The 22,185-nt window shown below is 38.3% G+C and overlaps 1 protein-coding gene across 5 annotated transcripts in view; it reads left to right on the forward strand.

Moving 5' to 3' along the window:
• The window catches only part of KIAA0232 (KIAA0232 ortholog), a 70,363-nt gene extending 48,808 nt beyond the window's left edge, over positions 1-21,555 (forward strand). For all 5 annotated transcript variants that reach the window (XM_086747373.1, XM_086747374.1, XM_086747375.1 and 2 more), the window contains 5 exons: positions 1,232-4,529; positions 15,633-15,714; positions 17,844-17,941; positions 18,899-19,043; positions 19,948-21,555. In XM_086747373.1, coding sequence (XP_086603499.1) covers positions 1,232-4,529; positions 15,633-15,714; positions 17,844-17,941; positions 18,899-19,043; positions 19,948-19,988 — 3,664 coding nt within the window. In that variant the 3' untranslated portion in view covers positions 19,989-21,555. The remainder of the gene's footprint in view (positions 1-1,231; positions 4,530-15,632; positions 15,715-17,843; positions 17,942-18,898; positions 19,044-19,947) is intronic.
• Positions 21,556-22,185: the final 630 nt, after the last annotated feature.

The following is a 22,185-nucleotide window of genomic DNA, read 5'->3' on the forward strand; positions in this document are numbered from 1 at the left end:
TTGGAAGGGACCTTTAAAGGTCATCTAGTCCAACCCCCCTGCAAGGAGCAGGGACACCTCCATCCAGATCAGGTTGCTCAGAGCCTCATCCAACCTGGCCTTGAATGTTTCCAGGGATGGGGCACCCACCACCTCTCTGGGCAATCTGTTCCAGTGTTTCACCACCCTCAGTGTAAAAAATTTCTTCCTTCTCTCTAATCTAAATCTACCCTTTTTTAGTTTAAAACCATTACTCCTTGTCCAATCTTGTTCAAAACTTTTGTTGCAGTAATGGAAACTGAAACTCTTTTATAACCTTTAAACTCTTTATAACCAAAGTGGTCCACTAGTTACCAAGTACCTGAGTCCAGTGTTACTGGAGTACCCAGGAGTTCTATCATTGACTTCTCTTGGAGAAATGACTGCTTCGGTATCTCTTAATAATAACCATTGGTAGCAACAGTCTAGTAGAAGTGTTGCTAAATGGATGATCCTTCTTCAGGGAACTGGTTGTGCTAATGTGCATTTAACTTAACTGACTTCTGAATGTTTCAAAATTAGTTTTCATTGAAATATATGTAATTCACTATAAATCTCTTTCCTGTCAAACACATACTACTTTAAACATTGCAGAAAACTGTATTTTAATCTTGTCCCCATTGCACAAAGCTGTTAAGCATTTTAAACTACTCAAGAACTCATCTTTTTTTTGCAATAGCTTTTTCTTAATAACTGGATTATCAAACTGTGTAGAACTTAACAGATAGTGTCTCGTTTCACAAAGGAGAATTTAAAAAACAAATTCAGGACTGAACTGACTGAAATTCAGGACTTCCTCAGTTATACTCTAAATCAAACATGTTTAAGAAGACTGTAGTGAATTGCTACATTATCTAATAAATCTGGAGTCAAGCCTTCACTGTTTTAAGCATCCACAATTTCTGTCTACGGTGAAGTGTAGTACTCCCTAAAAATGGGATTGTTTTACTTGGCAGTATATTTTAAAACATATATTAATATAAGCACTTCTAAAGCTTACCTTAATCTCCCCTTTGTTATAATTCAAATAGACAGTGCAATGAGTGGCATGCGCATATGTAGAACAAACTAGATTTTTTGGCAGTTAGATTGGTAGTGTTTTGATGTGGCTTTGGTAACACTTTCTAATCTTAATGCCTATCTAAAGTTTTACAATCTGAATGTCATGGGTGTGGTGTGGTTTTTGTTTTTGTTTTTGTTTTTTTTCTTTCAGGTACTATGAAGCATTTCCTCCTCTTTCTGAAAAGCCGGTTTGCCTGCAGGAAATTATGACTGTATGGAATAAATCCAAAGTATGTTCTTACTCTAGCTCCTCATCTTCATCCACCGTTCCACCAACTAGCACAGATACATCTTCTCCGAAGGACTGCAATAGTGAAAGTGAAGTAACTAAAGACAGAAGTAATAAAGTATCTGCCACTGTACAAGAAAGAACCCAGCAGAAGAGAAGTAAAAATGAGAAAGAAAACAAGTTTAGTAATAACACCGTTGAAGAGAAGCCTGTTTTGTACAAAAAGCAAGTCCGACATAAGTCTGAGGGAAAGATGCGTCCTCGCTCCTGGTCGTCTGGATCCAGTGAGGCGGGCTCAAGTTCTAGTGGTAATCAAGGTGAATACAAGGCATCAATGAAATGCATTAAAGTAAGACACAAAACAAGAGAGGTTCGAAATAAAAAAGGGCGTAATGGGCAAAGCAGGCTTTCAGTGAAATCTGGTGAAAAGGCTGATAGAAAAGTCCACAGCGGAAGCAGTAGCAGCAGTAGCAGCGGGTCCATCAAACAGCTGTGCAAAAGAGGTAAAAGGCCATTAAAAGAAATTGGAAGAAAAGAAGCTGGCGGTAGTGATGGAAAAGATTTGTATTTAGACAGCAGAAATGAAAAGGAATATAAAGAAGAACCCTTGTGGTATACTGAGCCGATTACAGAGTACTTTGTTCCTCTTAGCAGAAAAAGCAAGCTGGAGACGACGTACCGCAACAGAGAAGATATATGTGGCGTAACATCAGAGGCTGTAGAAGAGTTGTCTGAATCAGTGCATGGTCTTTGTATTAGCAACAATAATATTCATAAAACATACCTCGCAGCAGGTACTTTCATCGATGGTCACTTTGTAGAAATGCCTGCAGTTCTAAATGAGGATATTGACCTCGCTGGGACCTCAATATGTTCTCAACCAGAGGACGACAAATATTTAGATGATGTTCATCTGTCAGAACTAACACACTTCTATGAAGTGGATATTGATCAATCCATGTTGGATCCTGGTGCCTCAGATACGATGCAAGGGGAGAGTCGGATTTTAAATATGATTCGACAAAAGAGTAAAGAAAAAACTGATTTTGAGGCAGAATGTTGCATAGTGTTAGATGGAATGGAGTTGCAAGGGGAAAGTGCAATATGGACAGATTCGACCAGCTCTGTTGGTGCTGAAGGGTGGTTCTTGCAAGACCTTAGTAATTTAGCTCAATTTTGGGAGTGCTGTTCATCTTCTAGTTCTGGTGATGCAGATGGGGAAAGTTTTGGAGGAGATTCTCCGATCAGATTCTCCCCCATCTTAGACAGAACAATGCTTAATTCACACATGCTTGCTGGCAATCAAGAGCTCTTTTCAGATATTAATGAAGGGTCTGGTATAAACTCTTGTTTTTCAGTGTTTGAAGTGCAATGCAGTAACTCTGTTTTACCATTTTCTTTTGAAACACTCAACTTGGGAAATGAAAATGCAGATTCTAGTAGCACTGCTAATATTCTTGGGAAAACACAGTCTAGATTGCTAATATGGACCAAAAATAGTGCCTTTGATGAAAATGAACACTGTTCCAATCTTTCAACAAGAACCTGTAGTCCATGGTCACACTCGGAAGAAACACGTTCAGACAATGAGACTTTAAATATTCCATATGAAGAATCCACGCAATTTAATGCAGAAGATATTAATTATGTAGTTCCTAGAGTGTCTTCGAGTTATGTAGATGAAGAAATTATAGATTTTTTGCCAGAAGAAACCTGCCAGCAACAAGCTAGAACTTTAGGAGAAATGCCCACTTTGATTTTCAAAAAAAAATCTAAGCTAGAATCTGTCTGTGGTATTCAGCTAGAACAAAAAGCAGAAAGTAAAGACTATGAAACTACACAAGGGTGTAGTGAAAGCAGTCCACATGGAGATGGCTACAGCTCAGGGGTTATTAAAGATATTTGGACAAATATGACAGACAGAAATTCTGCAGCGATGGTAGAAATAGAAGGAATAGAAGATGAATTGTTTTCAAGTGATGTAAATAACTATTGCTGCTGTTTGGATACAGAAGCAAAAGCTGAAACCCTCCAGGAGCCCAATAAAGCAGTGCAGAGATCAGAGTATCATCTTTGGGAGGGTCAAAAGGAGAATTTAGAGAAGAGAGCCTTTGTCTCAAATGATTTATCAAAAGTAGATGGTGGTGACTATACGACACCATCAAAACCTTGGGATGTTAACCAGGATAAAGAAAACTCATTTATACTTGGTGGTGTGTATGGGGAGCTCAAAACATTTAACAGTGACGGAGAATGGGCAGTGGTGCCACCTAGTCACTCAAAAGGGAGCTTATTACAATGTGCAGCTTCTGATGTAGTGACAATAGCTGGCACAGATGTTTTTATGACTCCAGGTAACAGCTTTGCCCCTGGTCACAGGCAATTGTGGAGGCCATTTGTATCATTTGAACAGAATGAACAATCAAAGAGTGGAGATAACGGATTAAATAAGGGTTTTTCTTTTATCTTCCATGAAGACTTACTGGGAGCTTGTGGTAACTTTCAAGTTGAAGAACCAGGGCTTGAATACTCATTCTCTTCCTTTGACCTGAACAATCCATTTTCACAAGTTCTTCATGTTGAGTGTTCTTTTGAGCCAGAAGGAATTGCATCTTTCAGCCCTAGTTTTAAACCTAAGTCAATTCTGTGCTCCGATTCAGACAGTGAGGTTTTACACCCCAGGATATGTGGTGTTGATCGAACGCAGTACAGGGCTATACGGATTTCTCCAAGGACTCACTTTCGCCCAATTTCTGCATCTGAACTTTCTCCAGGTGGTGGAAGTGAGTCAGAATTTGAATCGGAAAAAGATGAGGGAGGTATTGCTGTCCCTTCTCAAGTAGATGTATTTGAGGATCCACAAGCAGATCTCAAACCTCTGGAAGAAGATGCAGAAAAAGAAGGGCATTATTATGGAAAATCAGAGCTTGAATCTGGAAAATTCCTTCCCAGATTAAAAAAATCTGGAATGGAGAAGAGTGCACAAACATCGTTGGATTCCCAAGAAGAGTCGGCTGGGATGTTGCCAGTAGGAAACGAAGATCCCTGTTTAGAATGCAGTATGAAAGAATCTCTAGATGGGAGGGCGATGGAGAGCTCTAAAGTAAACTGCAGAATAGTGGAGCCACGTGAGGAGACTGGCAGGTTTTGCAGTTGTAAAGCAGGGTGCCATTTCCCCACGTACGAGGATAATCCTGTTTCTTCAGGAGAGCTTGAAGAGGTAGGTGGATATATACAATCACAGAATTTGCATCTGGCAGCTGATAATCAGCAATTTGTCATGTGACAGTTCAATTTCTATGTTTGTAATTGTGTAGTTCTCTAGAAAAAATACAGTTTTGTGGAAACACTGGAGGTTCCACCTGAACGTAAGGGTGACCTAGCACTGGCACAGGTTGCCCAGGAAGGTTATGGAGTCTCCATCTTTGGAGATACTCAAAAGACATCTGGACATGGTCCTCGGCGACCTGCTTGAGGTGGCCCAGCTTGAGTAGGAGGAGTTGGACATGATGGCCTCCAGAGTTCCTTTTGAACCACAATCATTCTGTGATTCTGTGAAAAATGAACATATAGTTACTTCCAAGTAGAAGAACTTAAAAGTTGAGTTATTTGATGTACACTTCAGGAAAGAAAGGTTTGTAGAAAGGCTTAATTGTTTGGAAATTTAAATGTTCTCTTGCCAGCATGGACACAAAAAGAAATAAAGCATGTATGCAAAGTATCCATCACTACCACAGTAAAGGAGGCTTAACTATAACTACAGGTTAAGCTTAGAGTTTTCTTTCAGGTCATTGTAGCTGCGGGCTAAGTGATGATCAAGAGCAAAAGTCCCTTCCAGCCAAAGATATCTAAGCTCTTCTTGCTGTGAGCTCCTTCTGCTCTTGAGAAGAAATATTTGACCAGCAAGCGAAGGTCCTTGAATGCATCCAGTGGAGGACAACAAAGCTGTTGAAAGGACTGGAAGGAATGTGCTGTGAGGTGCAGCTAAGGACTTTAGGCTTGTCTGGTTTGGAGAAAAGGAGGCTGAGGTGTAACCTCATTGCTCTCTACAGCTTTCTCAAGAGGGGAAAAGGAGAGAGAGAGGTGCTGATCTCTTCTTCCTGGAATTCAATGACAGGATGCATGGAAATGGTTCAGAGCTGCACCAGAGGAGGTTTAGACTGGATATTAGGAAGCATTTATTTACTGAGAGGGTGGTAAAATACTGGAACAGGCTTCCTAGAGAGGTGGTCCGTGCTCCAAGCCTGTCAGTGTTTGAGGCATTTGGACAATGCCCTTAACAACATGCTTTGACTTTTAGTCAGCCGTGAAGTGGTCCGGCAGTTGGACTAAATGATTGTTGTAGCTCCCTTACAACTGAAATATTCTATTTTATTCTAAAATAATTTAGTCGTGTGGCCAGCTCAGAGATGTTGTCTGTATAGTTATAATTTGCATCTTAAGTTTTCTTTTACACTTCAGCCTCCACTTCCACATCCTCGGCAGTTGTTGTATCTATGTTAGGAGGGAATTTTTTTCATTTGCAACCGGAGAGTTGCACCCAGCTTACGTTGTGCAATTGTATACTCCTGTTGTGGTTTAACCTGGCAGGCAGCTAAACACCACACAGCTGATCACTCGCTGCCCCCCTTTAGTGGGATGGGGGAGAGAATTGGAAAAAAGAGGTCAGACTTGTGGGTTGAGATAAGAACAGTTTAATAATGGAAATAAAATAAAAATAATTAATAATAGTAATAAAAATTCATAGTGAAAGGAAAATAACAAAAAGAGAGAGGGAGATAAAACCCAAGAAAGACAAGCGATGCAAATGAAAAACAACTGCTCACAACCAACTGACCAACGCCCAGCCCGTCCCTGAGCAGTGGTCGCTGCCCTCCAGTCAGCTCCCCCCAGCTGATAGCTGAGCATGATGCCATAAGGTGTGGGATATCCCTTTGGCCAGTTTGGGTCAGCTGTCCTGGCTGTGCCCCCTCCCAGCTTCTTGTGCACCTCCTCGCTGGCAGAGCAGTGTGAGAAGCTGGAAAGTCCTTGACTTGGTGTAAGCACTACTTAGGAACAACTAAAACATCAGTGTGTTATCAACAGTATTCTCATCCTAAATCCAAAACACAGCACTGTACCAGCTACTGGGAAGAAAATTAACTCTTATCTGAGCTGAAACCAGGACAGCTTCTCAATTACAAGTTTGAAACACTAATTCATGAAAAAAAAAAGCGAACCTTTTTATTGCTAAAACTGAAGCTAACATTTTGTTGAACAAAAGCAGAGTACCTTATTTTCCTTCTTCCCCATTTGATTCTCTTCTCATCCTGCTTTAAATTAATTGCTATTGCAGCTTTTTTTCCCAGTCTCAATAAGTTGATATCTGCTGCTTGCACAAGATAATCAAATTTGTGACTTTTCCAGGCTCTTTCTAGACATCTTGGTTTCTGCTACTCTGTTAAGTTAATGGTGATGAAGTGACTCAAAATATTTTCTGGAGTCTGGGGAGTTTCTGGGTTTGTGCCAGGCCTTGCAAAACAAGTCACCAAAAAAATAAACTTAGACTGTAAGTCAGAACAGATTCTGGAATTACCTTTTTCCAGGAGTAAGCAGAATCTAACTTCATCATGCAGTAGAACACAATGAATGAACAAATGGTATAATACAGTTATTTGTGACAGCAAGAGTCTAACGTTCCTTCCAGCCCTTTCCAGATGTCTTTTGTGGATGCTTAGTGCTCCATGAGGATGCTTATTCTCATCTTCACTTCAACCACTTACGCATTCAAGAAAGTAGTAAGTGTCTGATATAAGATAAGTTTACAGTGGTTCCATTGTTTATGGTAGCTATAAGGCTTGAAAAAAAAAACCCCTTTGGTACTGAATAGTGCTCCAAAAGCTCTGATATTTTATGTTCTTTAAGTTCGTAGTGCAAGATGAAGACTAACTGCTTCCCTTGCTCAGGTCACATGATTTTTGTAGACATTTTCATGGGTTCCAAATTATAAGGCACTAAGAAGTACAAAGGGCCAAAAACCATCTCAGCAGTCTAGACTCCAATTTAGTTTGCAATTATGCTCTTCCTAGGGGCTTGAGGAACCTGATTACAACCTAGACTCAGAAAGACTGGGTTAACCAGCCCTCCTGTATCTAGCCTGTCTCAAGAGGATGTATGCAGACTCGGGGCTTTTCTAAGAGCCCTTAATGTGCGTCTGAAGATAATAGGCTTTTTGCTTGAGAACATTTATCTAAATTTTTTATTGTAGTTAAGTCTGTCTGTAAAAGAAGACTTTTTTAAGCATCAAAAACATTTTAATATGTTGGTTATGAAGAAAAGTTTAATCAATAAAGATGATGACTATATTGTGTGCAGGAAGGGTGCAGCAAATGTCATGCAACTATGACTTCTGTGTTCGAACATTTTTCTTTTTAAGAGTGATATCACTTATTTTCATGAGGATTAAAAAAATCAATATAAAATACCTAGAATTAGAATGATTTACAAGAAGTATTCTTTTTGGCTACCCCACACATACATGCACGGGAAAGAGTTTTAACTTGGGCAGAGGCTATAGAATTGACTGATTAGTATAGGTCAATATTTCTAAAAGATTTTTAAAAATGAAACTTCAGTGCTTCCTTTTAATGACTTATGATTAAAATTAAAGTTATTTTTTAACTCACTGTTATCTAACGTGAAGTTTGAGTTGTGTTCTAAGGTACCTCCAATATTTTTGCATAAATAAGGGATGTGAAAATACTAATATAAACCACAGCGTAATAGTAAAACATTCTGATTTGCATCACATAAACTTGAATGATATACATGCCGTGCAAACACACATCTTTGAATACCTCCGCTTTGTAAGACTGTAGGAGAATCTGGTTCAGTTTCCTCCCTCTTACCTTCTATATTAGAGCACTTCTTTTAGACTTGTAGCATATTTTGCAGAAGGAATTTGCAGATAGCTCCTGCAGAAGTTCTCCAAGAGTGAATTATAATGACTCTTATAATTATAGCCTTAAGATTAAAAAAAAACAAAAAAAAGAAACAAACCCTCAAACACCGCCCCCCCTTCCCAACAACAACCAAAAAAACCCAACAAAAAAAATGCCCACTGAAGTACAGTTTTTCTTCTAAGTAAATCCTCGTACCATTTAGCTGTGGAGTCATGGGTAAGTATACAGTGTGGTCCACTTAATGGTTTCTGAATATAACAACGCTGAATCTCTTATCAACACGTTTTATATGTATTGAGTTCTTGACATAGATAGACTTGTGGGTTTTGTTAGAATCACCACCAAACTTTTGAGGTCTGAACATGCCTAGGACAACACATTTGTACGTGAGGAATTTCTACTGGCAAAACCTGTGTTTATGGATCTCCTGACTTAATTGCCTATTAGATTTGGTGAGGTACTTAGTTTGACTGGGGTAATGTTAAGTGTGTAACTCCTTTAGGAAGGGCTTGCAAGAAACAAAGTGAAGAGAGGTGCGTTACGTATATTGGTTCTGACATCAATAGTGTAGGAGATAACCTGCCATAAACCTAGGTAGTGATAAGGAGGAGACACAATTCAGAGAGCTTTGCTTTGTGCCTTAAAATCAGGAGAATTGAGTGGGAAAAACATTCACGAGCACGTACAGTCATCCACAGGCAAAAGCAAAAGACTTCATTGTAAAAGAGAGAGCAACTTCAGGGATGCCTGAGGAAGGATTGGTCCAGCTGGTTCTTGATATGTGCTGATCATGGCAGATGATGAAAACACCTACAAAGACTCTGAGCTCTAAATTTCTGATTAATAGCACACTCATTTGGTGATATTTTGAAAGATGAAAGTATCTTGCATGAGTATCTTGATGGAGTTCAGAGTAACAGTGTAAAAATCATGAGGAAAAAACCCAAGGTATAAAATAAGTTGGTAAACCAAAGATTTGGTACACCTGGAAGTCCTAGAAGTAATTCAGAAACAGAAAAAATGACTGAAGGATATTTCTGAGACACAGAACTAACACGTTTAGAAAGCTATGAAAAGATAATGTCGAAAAGGTATTGTTTAGTGCAGGTTTTCTTGTTGTTTGAATTGTTGGTGCAAAGACAATTAAGCAAAGGAGTAGTACAGATAAATTATGCTGTTCAGCTAATCATAGGAATGTTCAGCTAAACATGAGAAGTGGCAACTAATTTGAAAAAAAGCCTAGTAGAGCACTTGTTTGAGAACACAGAGGAGATAGAAAATATATAAAAGGCAAACACATTTCCATCTTTTCAAAGAGGAAAATGGAACCTGGGATATTACCAATGACTCTTAAATTTCCTAAATAAATGTTTTAACCAGTAAATGGCAGGGATGCACAAGAAAGTGAGAAAGTTTCTAAATATTGGTTTGGCAAAAAGATCACACTCAAAATAACAGTCTGTGTTGATACATGTTTATGAAAATCCCTGATGATATCAAACTGGGAAAGTCTGCAGTTACAGTGGAGGACGGGATTGGAATCAGAAGGTTGTTAAATTGCAGAAGTGGTCTGAAAAATAAAATGCGATCCAGTGGGGACAAGTACAAACTTCTAAAGAAAATAATAATCCTTCGTAAACACATGTGAGGAGTGACAGGCAAGAAAATGAAACAGAAAAGGATCTTCAAGCAGATCATAAGGTGAGCATAAATCAGCAATGACACACTGTGGAAGACAGCAGCATAGTGACATATAAATAGGGATGCCCTTCTGTAGAGTGGAAGTAATTGCTCCTCTGTAGCTGGAACTGGAAAGCCTGCTGCTGGAGTACTGGGCTCAGCTCCCATTGCCTTGTAGCAAGAAGGATGTCCTGAGGAGAGCAGCACAAAGATCACTGCTTTTGAAAATGGAGTGAAGGAACTGGGATTGTTTTATCTCAAATAAAAAGAGAAACTTAAAGAAGAACTCAGCAGTTTTGCAGAAGCTGTGTTCGTAGTTACAGGAGATAAGGAGAAAGCTGTGCTTGTCCTGTAGGCTCTAGTAAACACAAGAGAAGTGGATGTGATGGCCTTAAATCACAGCAAGGGAAATTGAAGAAAAATAATTCTAACCGGAAAATAAGTTTACTGTAAGGCTCAGTTTTTAGGGAAGCAGTGGAAATTCTGTCTTGAAGACATTTTGAGTGTAGCAATTTAGATTTGTAGAGTGCCTTGTAGTTGATTCCGGCTTTGTGCAAGAATAGAGACAAGATGACCTCATAGGGTCCCTTACACTTGTATTTTTAGTGAAATTTGAGAATTAAGGTGACTGCCAATTTTTTTTTTTTAATAAGTTTTAAGAATATAAAATCTAGACTCTGCTCCCTTTGTTCATTTCTGACCAGCTTCTTGAGCTAGATTTATCTTCCCTGGGTATCCGATGAACTAAAATTAGGATCTTTTGGAATGAGACTCAATGGGTTCATTGCTGCTTTGATTTCTAAATTATTCACGTGTTTCTTGTGTTCTTTATCATAGTAAGGGGCTGCAGAGCAAGTTCAAGGAAATTTGTACTTACAGATTAATATGACTTTTACTTTTTCTGTGGTTGGTTATGAAACTGTCAGTAGTAACACTTCAGATAATATTCAGATCATAATGAGGCTTTAGTGATTATTCTGTTTAGATTCTGCAAAACTCTTGTCACTGCCTCGATCCTTGTCAGCATGCATTCTGAAAGAGTAGAAATATTCAGTGCTGGTGTTTTCAAATTAGTATGTAAAGGCCAAGTAGTCTATGCTGAAAGGCATACCAATTTAGACAAAAAAAATAATAGCTATTTAGAGGCCTAGCTGGAAAATTTAATAAAACTTTTCATAAAGTACTGGGAAGGGCCCTTTTTTCAAGATCTTCAGGCAGATGGCCCTTAAAACCTTAGACCCCAGCTTTGAGAAGATGCTTTGCATAAATTTTGCTTGAAGAATAAGTTCTGACCAATGTAACTTTTCTAACTAGCAAATGACTAATCTGCCATATAAACCTGCTATGGACTTTTGCCTGTAGCTGTAGGGAAAAATTTGTGCTGGAAGCAGGGAAATCAGCAAAAAATGACTGCTGCCGCATACAAAATTGTTAGTTAAGGAACAGCAAAAAAAAAAAAAATTGTATTAATATTTCCCCCTAAGCAGATTGTTGATAAAATAAGATCTAAGTTGTCAAGCACATCCTGTACCAGTTTTTGGTGGAGAAAAAATGTGTTGCATATTCATAAATGCTGTCTAAGAAATTTATTTGAGATTGCAAAATAAAATTATCTCTTATTTTCAGCCACGAAGAAAGAATAAAGTAATTTCTTAATTAACTACAGGTATGAGCAACCAAGCTCTTACATGAGGAGAAATTTTTTTTATATATATAAAAAACCCCCAAAATATAAATAAAGTAAATACTTTGGGGGTTGAGATTTTTTAAATGTATCAACATGAACTTCCCTTTTAATACATTTGTATACATAAGGGGAGGAGGAAGGAACCCCACCCTCTGCCCTGTCCAGATTTCTCCTATGTTTTGATTCTTGGCTTTTCCAGCTGCGCATTTATCATTCAGGTAACAAAACCTCATATTGCAGATGTGACAGTGCCAGTATCATTTTATCATGTGATTGGGTCTTTTTTCTTGAATTCTGTTTTCATACTTCTAGACCTGGTCTTTCCCAACATTGGTAGTCATTGTTTCCTCACTGGCCTAAATGCAGCTGTCAGAAATATTCCTAAAAGTTGGCTTAGTATCTTGGCATACGGAAACTACAGTTAAATTTCAGCGCTGTCAGCAAACCAAGTGTACCACTTCAATGTGCTGTTCATCAGGCTGCTTGCTGGTCACAGTTGAAAACCATGGTATTGGATACACCCCTTGCTGTAGCGAGTGTGGAACAGTTTACACAAGCGAAAGCGGGAAACGCTCCTGCCAGGCATTCGCTCTGGTAGGCCCAGCTCCGCAGTCTGAAGTGTGTTCACCGAAGCGGCTTGCCCTGTTCCCCAGATCGATATAACAGGATATTCTGCTGCATTCGTGCAATACAGCTTCATCACCTAATGAATTACGTATTGCTTTCCGTAGCAGTCTTGTGAAGAAAGCAGCAATACAAATAATAATCTTCCTTGGCTGCTTTATTTCAAATATGTGTGTGAGTGGAAGAGGTGAGGAAAAATCTCCGGCTGTGGCAAATGGCATTCATGGTGCAGGAAACGATCTTTCACTTCTCTGCTTGTTTTCCCTTTTTTTTTTCCATTGTATCCTTAACAAAACACTGAATTGCTATTCCATGGTGATGCTGGAGATCAAATACACAGCTTAAAATGGTCATTATCCACTTAAGCTTACAAAAATCTCTCATGTTAGTTGCTTTACTCCAGCTAGATTACAGAGTCGCTTCACTGTAATTTGATTTTTGAAGCAACACTAGAATTTTTTAGTTGAAAAAAAAAATACTTGCTTTTATTTCTTTAGAAAGTACTTGTAGTGATGTTTGCAAAGAGTGGTTGTTCTTTTGTATACCAGAAGGTTTCATTTGAAATTTGGGATGAAAGACATAAATGGACAGCCCTGCTGTTGTATGAAGTTCCTAGGAAGGTTCATGTGAGAAAACAGACATTAAAATGATGTTGGAAGGAACAGATTTGAACTATAGATGCCAATGAAAAACATATAAATGCTATTCAAAGTTTTGAAACTATTTTACTGTTTCAAACTCTTATACAATAACAAACATTAAAATGATTTCTTTTTCTGCTGTTGGCTTAGCTCTCAGTAAGGGACAGATCAGAGGGACAAAAGCAGAACTGAAGTTTTAGTTTTTTAGCGTAACTGCACAATTCTGACCCGAATCTACTGAAAATTCATAGACAATTGTGACTGAAATTTGCCAGGATCTGAGGGGAGGAGAATCTTTTGTAACTATAACTTTACTGTAGTGCTTGTGCTAGCAAATGCTGAAGTCAGGTGATTTTCCATATCCTCAGCGAGAAGCTCTACGAGAAGCCTCTCTTACCGCATGTCTAGCTGTAGAACAAGAGAGGCAGCGCATCAGTCTGCTCTCCGACCTGCAGCAAGACTGGGAGTGCAACAGCATTGCAGTTGGTTTTGCCTTCTTGTCTTTGAGCTGTACTTAAGAATAAAGTAAAATAAATATTAATAGTTTCAGAGAGGAAAGACTGCCACTTGCAATTTCTAATATTAGTACAATTGAGAATAATAGCTACTTAGATGAGTAGCTGGGAAAATTATTAATACTTTTGATAGAATACTGGACAAGCATGTGAGTATGTCTGGGAGGAGGAGGTGGCATAAATTAAAAATGCCGTTTTAGAAAGGAAGGAAAAGGAAGGTAGAGTCATGGGACTATTCTGAAATTGATGTTTCTTATTTGCTGATTAAGAGTACTTTAATTTTCAGAAATTTTTATGATGACAGACAACATAATTGTAGTAAACATCTAAGCAACTGTAGGAAAAAAGGGTTTTCTTCAGTGAATGTATAAAATGGACATGAACTCGTGTGCCTTATCACAAAACCCTCAAATGGCTTTAGTATGGATAGCAGATCTTTACATCCTTCTGCTTTACACATCTGACCTTAATGCTGGTTTAGAAACAACACCCATCGTTCCACAGGGGTCAGTGTGGGTGCCAGAGGGCCAGGTCTGAGCTCAGACTGAAGTCCTGCTGGGCTGCTTCTGCACGCACTAGGAGATGTGTCTGGCTTTCTCTAACTCCTCTGGTGGCGAGGCAGTGATGGAAGGACGCGGGAGCTGAGGTGGCCTGCAGCCAGCATCAGTTCAGGCACCGACCCATCCTGAAGCAGATACGTACGCTCTGATGGTGACTTCACCCAGGAAACAAGGCTGCTGTAGCTTGTTAAACCCTGCCGGACTCAAGCTGGCTTTGCTTGGGACCCATTGTGATTCCTCCAGCTTATCGCGTGTGCAGATACAAGTGCAGGTGTGGCACCAGTGATGAGGGAGACTTTGAAGTTAATGAAGCATTGTGCCTGTGCAGTTCAGATGCCTCTATCTGTAGTCAGCAGCAGGCTGAGGCTTCCGTGATTGAATTTATTTGTAAATGTGTGTCATGCTTCAAATACCCTTGAGCTTTCTTTTCTTTCTTTCTTTTTTGTTTCTTTTTCCAACTATGGTTTAAGTTTCTAAGAACTCCCTCTTCTGGAGTTGTGGTTTGAGCTTTTGGCAAGTGGTTCCAAAAGGACTGTTCCTCAGTGTTACAAGAGGATACAACGTGGATAACTTCAGTATTCATTATAGCAGGAGTTAGTGGGGGAAAAGAAGTTTAATCTGGCAGACACTTCAGAATGCAGCACTTGAGCTGCTGATTTGGTTTGAGAGGGACTTCTCTTTATTAAGTAATAAGCATTTGTAAGTTTAGATTCTCTAGGTTTGTAGTTCTACAAAAAAAGAAACAAAAGGAGGCTTGTTAATTGTTCCTGCATAAACGTTCTCAGGTTTACAGAGGAAGAAGCTGGGTAGAAACTCAGTGTTGACACTCATTTGTTAATGTTTTTTAGTAGCTAGTTGCACTATGGTTTGGTTTTGAATCATTTTATCTAATATCTCTAGGGGATGTTACAAGCTGGCATCTTTTGAAGTTTGAAGATTAATGGGGTTACCCCAGATGCAGTCATAACAGTAGGGACATGTCTGTTGTGACAAGCCTCTGGTATTTTAGCAATACGCATCAATTTTACAAGGAAAGTGCTCTGGTAAATTTAAATTAGCATTAAAATAGGGGAGGGGGAATATTTAGGTGTTTTTAGTGAGTAGATTGAGAATACTTTTAGCATAAAGACAAATTATTAATCATCCTTATAACCAGTTTTTCCTCGTGTTGCCACATTCATTCTCTAGTTTAATTTTATGTTATCCCATTGGTAGTAATGGTACTGCTAATTCACCCTTCCAGATTTTAAATATGAACTGTTGACACTGTTTGTTTGCTTTCTTTCCTGTTTTGGTTTACATTGAACTATTTGTCATGTTACTGATGTTGTATTTTCATCTCTCGGGTAGCTATCTGTTCTCTCTTGTACTTCGATTGTACAGTGTAGGGCTGGAATTCGTCTTTTCGTTCTGGATTTGTACAGCTCTGTATTGGCAAAGTACGAGCCCCTACGTGGAGCTCGTATTCAGTGTAAGAGTTCAGATTATGGATGTTGTGTTGTAGTTTGACAGTCCTTTCCCATAACTATTAGAAATTGAACAGTGTGACCTCTAAGACCTAGCAAATTGGTTGTAATACCCGAGTTTCCTCCTTTACATGTAAGTATATTATTTATGGCATAATGAAGTGTGATTATTGTCTAAACACTTTCCTATATTGACTACTAATCTGCAGAGAATGAGTGGCAGCCAGGAAAAGCAATGCTGGTGGGAAAAGGCGCTTTATTCTCCCCTTTTTCCTGCATCACAGTGTGAAGGTAAGAAGCTATGCCTGTTTGAACTAACTTGCTGTTGCGCCTGTGTTAGAAAGAAATGCTCTTTGTTATGGATTGGAGTTGTTGCAGATGAATTGGAACTACCATCTGTATTTAAAAAAAAAAAAAAAAAAAACAAACAGTAAACTTCCATAATAAATTCTCTTATCTGAGAGAGACCTGGCATGCTTCAGTTGCATTTGTAATGAATCTCCAGCATGCTTCTATATAGTTTTAAAATGAAAGTACTTTTAAAATAGTCTTAACGTTTCTGCAAATCTACTTAATTCCGGAGCCTAGAATTAATAGAATATTAATTTCTGACTCTGAAAAAACTTTATGACATTTTTTAATATGTTTCAACCTGAATAATTCTTACTAGGTAGCTAATTTTGTAAGAATGTGAAAACATGATAGTTACCTTTTATGGGTTTGCATAGGTAACATGCCAGTCACTTGGTGAACGGGTGGAATTTCTCTCAAGCTGGGAAGGAGAGGGATTTGCCTCTTGGCCCCTCCTTTCAGAGTGACAATCTGGGAATTTTTCTGTCCCACACAGAGAGCAAGTCCAGTCTTGGTAGGCAGGCTGCTCGCAAGCGGAAGCAGGTGTGCTTCCAGCCCTCTCTGTTGCCTCCCAAGAATTCATAGCATCTGACAGCTGGCCCAAGCCCAGGTTTTCTGTGGGCAGGCAAGAATCCAGACTGCTTTTTTTTTGGCCTGCATACTAATTTACCTTTTCTGGGGAGAAGGCAAGAAGCTAAGTAAGAACATTCTGTATACTGAATTGACAGGCTGTCTGATGCTTTGTTTTGGCAGCGGCTCCATGCAATAAACTTTAGATCAGAGACCTGGTTCCTTAATAATCTGGAAGTAGATTAGCCAGTAATTATTACTGAACTATTTTTGGGGTGCACCTTGAAATACAACCAATGAAGCGGTGTTCTCTGTGACCTAAATGCCCTTACTTTGGTGTTCAAGACAGTTTTGGTTACTTTCAAGAACATCTTAACTTACTTCACTCCCAACTATGGAAATATGTTTACACAGTGAGAGAGAACAGATTGATGCCCACAGGACTTTGATTTGCCTCCTGGCCTGGTCACAGAATCTCCCATATCAGAAAAAAAAAAAAAAATCAGTGTTACAAAGTAAAGATCTTTAGTGTCCTTTTGTAAAGTTGTGGAGTTTTTTTTTCACGGTGACAATTGTAGAGGTGGTGTTGGTATGCTAGCAAATGCAGCGATTCGCTCTCTCCAGTACGTATTTCACCAGTCATCCTTGAATTCCTGTGGGTGAGTTGTGGCATTTTTCTGCTGACATCTGCTGGTGAACCTGCGTAACTGTGCATGTGTTTCACCACCTTGCTTCCTCAGAGGAGGGCAGAATGTACAGTATAAAATACTCTGAGGTCCAGAACCTCCTTGTACAGTGGCAGAATTTATGTGAAGTAGATTAGTTCCAAGATTTCCTCTTTTAGACTAAGTTTAACAAAACTAGAGCTTTATCCTCCGAGCTAATGTTACTCTTCTACAAATCATCAGCTGTATCCAATTTTCTGTACGGGAATTTTTAATATATGGGTATTGATGCATGTGGTCCATATGTATCTCTATGTTATATGTCAATATTATATATGGGAATTTACTCTGGTAAGTAGAAACCACAGCCATTCATGTCAACTTTTTTTTTTTTTTTGAGCTTCAGTCAGGATCAGGCTGCTGCTGCATTATATTTTGTAATGGGTATAGAAATAGGAATGATCTAAAACACTATGTGGTATCAGAATTGAAAAATGTACTGAACCATTTGTAATAAAAAAAGTAGTTCTTGTTCTTTTTACCTTACTCTTTTAGATGTTTTCATTAAGTAAGTAGCTTGTTTTTAATTATTATTTGGTTATCCAGGTAAGATTTGGTGAAGCTTCCATAAGGTATTATGCTTATCTCTTTAAGGATGTCAAACGATAAAACCCCCCACAAACACAGAGTTTACATGGCTTAGAGTGTGAATGTGAATGACAAGAATACTTCTCTAGATGCTTTCATTTTGGCTATATGTAAATAACAGTGTTCCTCAATTCTGTTTTTTTTCTCCCTTTTTGCTCTGAAACACCCTCACAAACACAATGTAAGAGTGTTACACAAATGCCAAGGGAGAGAATGGTGTAGGAGAATTTGCAGATGTAAAGGAAATATCCAATGATGATGAACATCTTTTAGATTTTAATATGGTAAGTCTGTCATTGGTTTGGGGAGGAGGTTTTTTGTTTATTTTTTAAGGGTGTGCTACCATATCTTTCCTTTCATTACAGTTTTCAGTCTGGCCTCAAATGAAATTCCTATGAAAACCTTCAAAAACTTTTCTTTTCTTACTTTGTTTTTTTATCCCCTCTGTGTCTTGACCATTCTTCTGAAAACTCCGCAGTGTTGTGCTTTGGGAGTACAACCGTCTGTACAAACAATTGTACTTCTGGTAGTTAAGCAAACTCTGTTTCCTTTGGGAACACTTGGCTTTTGCTTGTCATGTGTGTTAAACATGAGTCTGTTTTTCCTCAGCTTCTAATTTCAGTAAGCGTAGAGTGGGCTGGTGTGCACTATGAAGGCAGAAAGGAACAGTAACTAAAGGCATAAACATAACGTGTGCTGAATTCTGTCCTGCTTACGAACAAAATCCTGATTTTTTTGCTGTAGGGAAAATCTTAATGTACACATCCACTTTCTGATACACTTTTAAACTTTATAGTGATGATAGCACTTAAATTTACACTGTGACATGCTTGCTATAGCTTGACTGAATCAGCTGAAAATATATTGGTTTAGTCAGATCTGTGCTGTGTTTTCTTGATATTTAATACTACCAAATTTTGCAGATAACTTTTACAGTAATTTTCTAACTTGACCTGTGATAATGATGCATTCTAACTGAGTTCACTTTTGATTCTCTTGCTATTTTGTGCAAATCCTAAAATTAAGGAATAGGAAAAAATAAGAAAAGCCCCACCTTTTTTTTTCCTGCTGTTCTGCAGTCCTTTCTACATAGTGGACTAAGTCAGGGTAGAGGAGCACTTGCCCTGTAATCATGACATCTCTCATGAACAACTACAAAACTGTATGACCTCCCAGCTCAGAAAAAAAAGCAAGCATGTTCTTTATTGTTCCCCATCAACACTGTCAGTTTAAATCCTTAGGTTTCTTCTGTTTATGAAGCAAGATGTGCAGATGATATAAATGCTGAGGCAAAACCAAATGGCTTCAGGAAGAAGGTCTACTCCAGTGATAGCTCCAGCTCTGAAGACACAGCTTCAGAAGGTGGAAGTGAATGGGCTGATCCATGTGAGGAGGAGCTTTTTTCTCGAACTCAACTATAAAAACTGCAGAGTAGAACAGATGATTTTAAAGTAACATGAGATGGAAAACTATCCTTCTTGAGGGTCTGTAGCTCTAAAACAACAACTTAAGTTTCCTCTTCAGTTAATGGATTCAGATGTGTATTTATCTTTCTCTTCTTGCTTATTTTATAGATGAGGACACAGCTGTCCTGTTGAAGATTTTTTTTTTTTTTTTTCCCAAAAAACCCCTGTTAAATTCTTGGCTATTTGAACTAGACTAGATTGTGTTGTCAAATCAAGAATGGATGTGCATGTGCTTGTCTTAGTAGTACCACTGCTTTTTTGCATCTTAATTGCAGTTATTTTCATTCGTAACTGTAGCCCTCCCCCTATTACTATCTTCTTAGCATCGCAGTGTCTACAACTACTTCTGCTATTCAGAGACTTCAGCTTTCTGCACATTAGGCTTTGTTCTTTAAGAACTGGGAGATAAATACTTAACACTGTAATCTATCAGTGCCTTTCTGAATGCAGGAGAAAAGCATGAATGACTTGTCCAGTCTTCATTCAGTAAATCTCATAACTTTGAAGTAGGAACAACAGGGTTGTGCTTTAGAGACTTACAGAAACTGTGTTTTCTATCCTATGATTCCCCTCTCCCGCAAACCAACATTGAGGATACCATGGTTTGTATTTTTGCTAACTGGAGAAGCCAAGGATTTTTTGTAGGTATGGAGGCAATGTGGGGGTTTTTTTTTTCCTTTTTTTCTTTTTTTTTGTCCTTTTTAGCAAATTGCCAATGTGGGGCAGAAGTTCAAAAAGTAACACCAAAAATAACAAACCACTGGGGTGATGTGTGGATTGTTGTGAATTTTGTAACAAGTAATGGGAATGTTGTCTTGTTGCAGATGATGGCATTCATGTAACCTGCAAAAGCATCCTGTACTGAACTTGAGCCTGAATGACTGAAACTATCTAAAATGCTCAGAGTGTTCAATGTTTTAAATGCAAAGGGTCAGTGCTTCACTTGAAAGAAATCCTGTGGCTGCTGCAGTTAGCTGCTGTTGTGGCTGTAACTTAGTAAATCTCGTAGTTCATTTTGTGTTTCTGAGAGAATGTGTGGGGCAAGTTATGTGTGTGGTGGGTGGGGGCAGGGAAAGCGATGACTTACAAAATACATGTGTGATTGCAGTAGTGATTGTTGCTTTATGTGACTTGCTTTTAAATTTTATTTTGTTAACTTAGAAAGTCAATACATTGTCAAGTTGCATCTGTACAAGACTATCAACTCCTTGTGCTTTTAACACATTATGCAAAATGTATAAGCCAGGAGGAGCAATATTTGCGAAACTAAACATTCTAAGTTTTTACCAACTCATAGTTTAAAAAACAACAACAACTAACTAGTCTATACAATAGCAGCATGTCTATAACATCAGGAAGTGCAGAAAGTCCAATACTGACTTGAAAAGCTTAACCATTAATTTTGACAGGCAATAAACCTCATGAGAACTATAGCTGTTTGAAATGTGAGCTGAACTGCCTTTGAAATATGTTCTGTGCTAGAATGGTTTTCTTAGTAACAGGGTTTTGTTGCCTTTATTCGATTGATAATGTAAGAATTTTAAATATGTGGTTGGAAAACCATGCCATTCTTTGCGCAATGCTTTTGTTGAGATCCTTACTTAAAATTGGCTTGGTTTGTCCTCACCCAGGGACTTTTGGTCCTCCTCTTAGACTACGTTTTAGGGTTTGTATTCATACAACAAATCTTTTGACACTTTACAGTTTCTTTTCTTAATTTATTTGCAGACTTTGGATAGATTTTTATATATTTTACTTTCTTCTGGAGCTTCCTTGAAAGGTTGTTTAGCACCTGCACTGAGAACTAGTTAACTGTAACATGAAAGTAAAAAACAACTTTACACATAAATTCTTCAAATCACTACAGTGAAGAATGGAATAGAACTTCATTCGAGAACAAGAAATGACCAAATGGACATATTTCAAACACAAACTTCAGCTCAGTTAATTTTGGCTAGAGCTGCTTCTTTGGTAAGAAAGGGCTCAAAACCAACAAAGGTGTTGCTTATAGTTACATTGTGGCATGTAATAATTCCAGCACCTTTGGGGAAAATAAAATCGTATATGGAGCTTGGGCAATAACAAATTGTCTTTACTTGTTTTCATAGTTTAATGGCTAAAGCTCTAAAGCTTTCAGTGAGAATTGAAGTGTGGTTTTTAGTTTTTCTGTATGGATAGAAACACACACAACAACAACAACAACAACAACAACAACAAAAGCATTAAAGGTTGGCATACGCTGAACCGCACTGTGGTATGAAGCGCATTGCATATCCATAGCACTGAAGTATCAGTTTTCCATTCCTGGGCTGAAATTTGTTTCTACTTTTTGCTTCAAGTGGTTGTATTGTTCTGATTTCACGTACACCAGAGTAACTGATTTTGTTTTCTTGTGGAGTTACTTAACACCGAATAAAAATATAAAAGGACAATTGGATGGCGTCTGTGCGTGTTCATTGCCTTTGGCTAACCTATATAACTTAGATACAACATGGCAGTTAAGCATTGAACATTCTGTAGAGAGAGCATGAAGTATCCAATTTGGGACTCCTTTTCATTGCTGTAACTTTTTAATCTATTTTTTATTCTTTTTCAGTGCAATCCATGAAAATGAAATACACTACACATGTTCCTTAAAAAAAAAAAAAAGACAAGCAAATAAAATAAGCTTAGTGTCCACTTCAGTTATTTCTGTAGAAAATGTTATCTCATTCAAAAAATCAATTTGTAATCACAACTTCATGTTTAGAGAACACAAGACATCTTTCAAATAAAAAAAAAAACAAACAAAGCCCCAAAACCCAAGCAAACCCAGACCCTCCCTCACAGTAACAGTCAAAAAACTTTTATATAGTACAGGATCTAAAATAGCAGACTTTATTTCTGCTTTCAGCTTGTGCTCAGCCATCAAATGGTCAGTATCTTACTTCTACTTTTAGAAAAACTGCATATGTGACAAGAAAATGCATACTCCTAACTCCATGGCCAGGCCTCTTTTTATAAAAAGGAAAAAAGACAGACCAAGTTTTCAACAGCTTTCATTTGGCTTGGTGGCGACACGT

This window comes from Chlamydotis macqueenii, chromosome 4 (assembly GCF_036417535.1).
Source record: "Chlamydotis macqueenii isolate bChlMac1 chromosome 4, bChlMac1.mat, whole genome shotgun sequence".
Classification (NCBI taxonomy): Eukaryota; Metazoa; Chordata; class Aves; order Otidiformes; family Otididae; genus Chlamydotis; species Chlamydotis macqueenii.